This window comes from Otolemur garnettii, unplaced genomic scaffold (genome assembly GCF_000181295.1).
Source record: "Otolemur garnettii isolate 467f Iridium unplaced genomic scaffold, OtoGar3 scaffold00060, whole genome shotgun sequence".
NCBI classification, from domain to species: Eukaryota; Metazoa; Chordata; class Mammalia; order Primates; family Galagidae; genus Otolemur; species Otolemur garnettii.
The window spans coordinates 342,897-344,700 of record NW_003852455.1 but is presented as its reverse complement, the minus strand read 5'-3'; the positions used below and the strand labels follow the sequence as shown (position 1 = coordinate 344,700).

General features: G+C 40.8%; 1 protein-coding gene across 1 annotated transcript in view; it reads left to right on the top strand.

Annotated features, from left to right (window-relative positions):
• UBXN7 (UBX domain protein 7) overlaps nucleotides 1–1,804 on the top strand; it is a 65,167-nt gene that overhangs the window by 55,156 nt on the left and 8,207 nt on the right. Inside the window, exons 9-10 of the mRNA XM_003792667.3 lie at nucleotides 1,046–1,439; nucleotides 1,571–1,650. Of these exons, the coding sequence (XP_003792715.1) occupies nucleotides 1,046–1,439; nucleotides 1,571–1,650 (474 nt within the window). The remainder of the gene's footprint in view (nucleotides 1–1,045; nucleotides 1,440–1,570; nucleotides 1,651–1,804) is intronic.

The window sequence follows — 1,804 nt, the reverse complement described above, 5'->3', positions numbered from 1 at the left end:
CCCCCCCCCATTCTCCCTTCTTCTCCCTCACTCTCTCTCTCCCCCTCCTCTCTCCCTGCTCCCTCCTCCAGGCTGGAGTGCAGTGATGAGATCTTAGCTCACTGCACCATCAAACGTATAAGCTGGAACAATCCTGCCTAAGCCTCTGGAGAAGCTGGAACTACAGACATATGCTACTACACCTTCACTAATTTTTCTTATTTTTTAGAGAGATAGGGTCTAGTTATATTGCCCAAGCTGATCTTAAAACTCTTGGCCTCAATCAGTCCTCCCACCTTGACCTTCCAAAGTGCTGGGATTATAGGTGTGAGCCACCTCATCAGGCCCTGTGATGGATCCATTTTGAATTAATTTTTGCATATAGTATTATGGTAGAGTTGAGTTAGTTTTTTGGGCATTTTTTTTCTTTTCTTTTTCTTTTCTTTTTTTATTTGAGACAGTCTTACTCTGTTGCCTTTGGGCTAGAGTGCTGAGGCAGCATAGCTCACAGCAACCTCAAACTCCTGGGCTCAAGTGACCCTCTTGCCTTAACCTTCCCAGTAGCTGGAACTGTTGGCACCTGCCACAGTGCTCTGCTATTTTTTTTCTATTTTTAATAGAGACGGGGGTTTCACTTTTGCTCAGGCTGGTCTCAGACTCCGAGCTCAAGTACTCTACACACCTGGCCTCCCAGAGTGCCGTGATTACAGGTGTGAGCCACTGAGCCTGGCCTGTATTTATAACTTTTGATTCTTGTGTTTTTATGGACAAAGAATAAGCTGTTTTCTTACTTTGTTCATTTTGATGTGAAAAAAACAGCTATACTTGAATCACCAGTGTGCTAGGTACTATGACAATGTTTTATTTTTGTTTTGAAAATACCCATTCCAACTTGACTGTATGAAACAAAGTCCTTGCCCTCAAATAGCTTCAAATTGAGTAGAAGAGATACATACTGCAGAAAATAATAATGGCAAACGTATTGTATTATGTCCTGTTTACTTGACTGTTTTTTTGGTTTAACTTTTTTTTCCTTCCACTTCTATTTTATGACCACATCTCACAGGAGAGCCTTATAGATGCAAGTGAAGACAGTCAACTAGAAGCTGCCATCAGAGCCTCCTTACAAGAGACACATTTTGATTCAACACAGACAAAACAGGATAGCCGCTCAGATGAAGAATCTGAATCTGAACTTTTTTCTGGTAGTGAGGAGTTCATATCTGTGTGTGGCTCCGATGAAGAAGAGGAGGTAGAAAATCTTGCCAAGTCCAGAAAGTCTCCCCATAAAGATTTGGGGCATAGAAAAGAGGAGAACAGAAGGCCACTAACTGAGCCCTCTGCCAGAACTGAGCCTGGAACAGCCACAAACCACCAGGGGTTACCTTCTGTGGATTCAGACATACTAGAGATGTCACCTGAAAAATCAGATGGAATAGTGGAAGGCTTAGATGTAAATGGTAAGGTGCATTATAGACTTAACTTTTCTTAAAATTTGGGTATAACTGAATGGCTTTATCTTAAGCTCCTGAGTTTTTCAATTTTGATTTGATTTTATTTTTTTGCTGTTAACTGTTTTTTTAATTCCTAGGACCAAAAGCACAGCTGATGTTGCGGTATCCAGATGGAAAAAGGGAACAGATCACTCTTCCAGAGCAAGCTAAACTATTAGTAAGTGTAGGCATACCTTGCAGATAATTTGTGGATTCAGTTCTAGACCACTGCGGTAAAGTGAGTCACACAAATTTTTTCATTTGGCAGTTCATATAAAAGTGATATGCACAAGTTTCCTGCGTTGATTGATTCTTTCTTTCTTTCTTTCTTT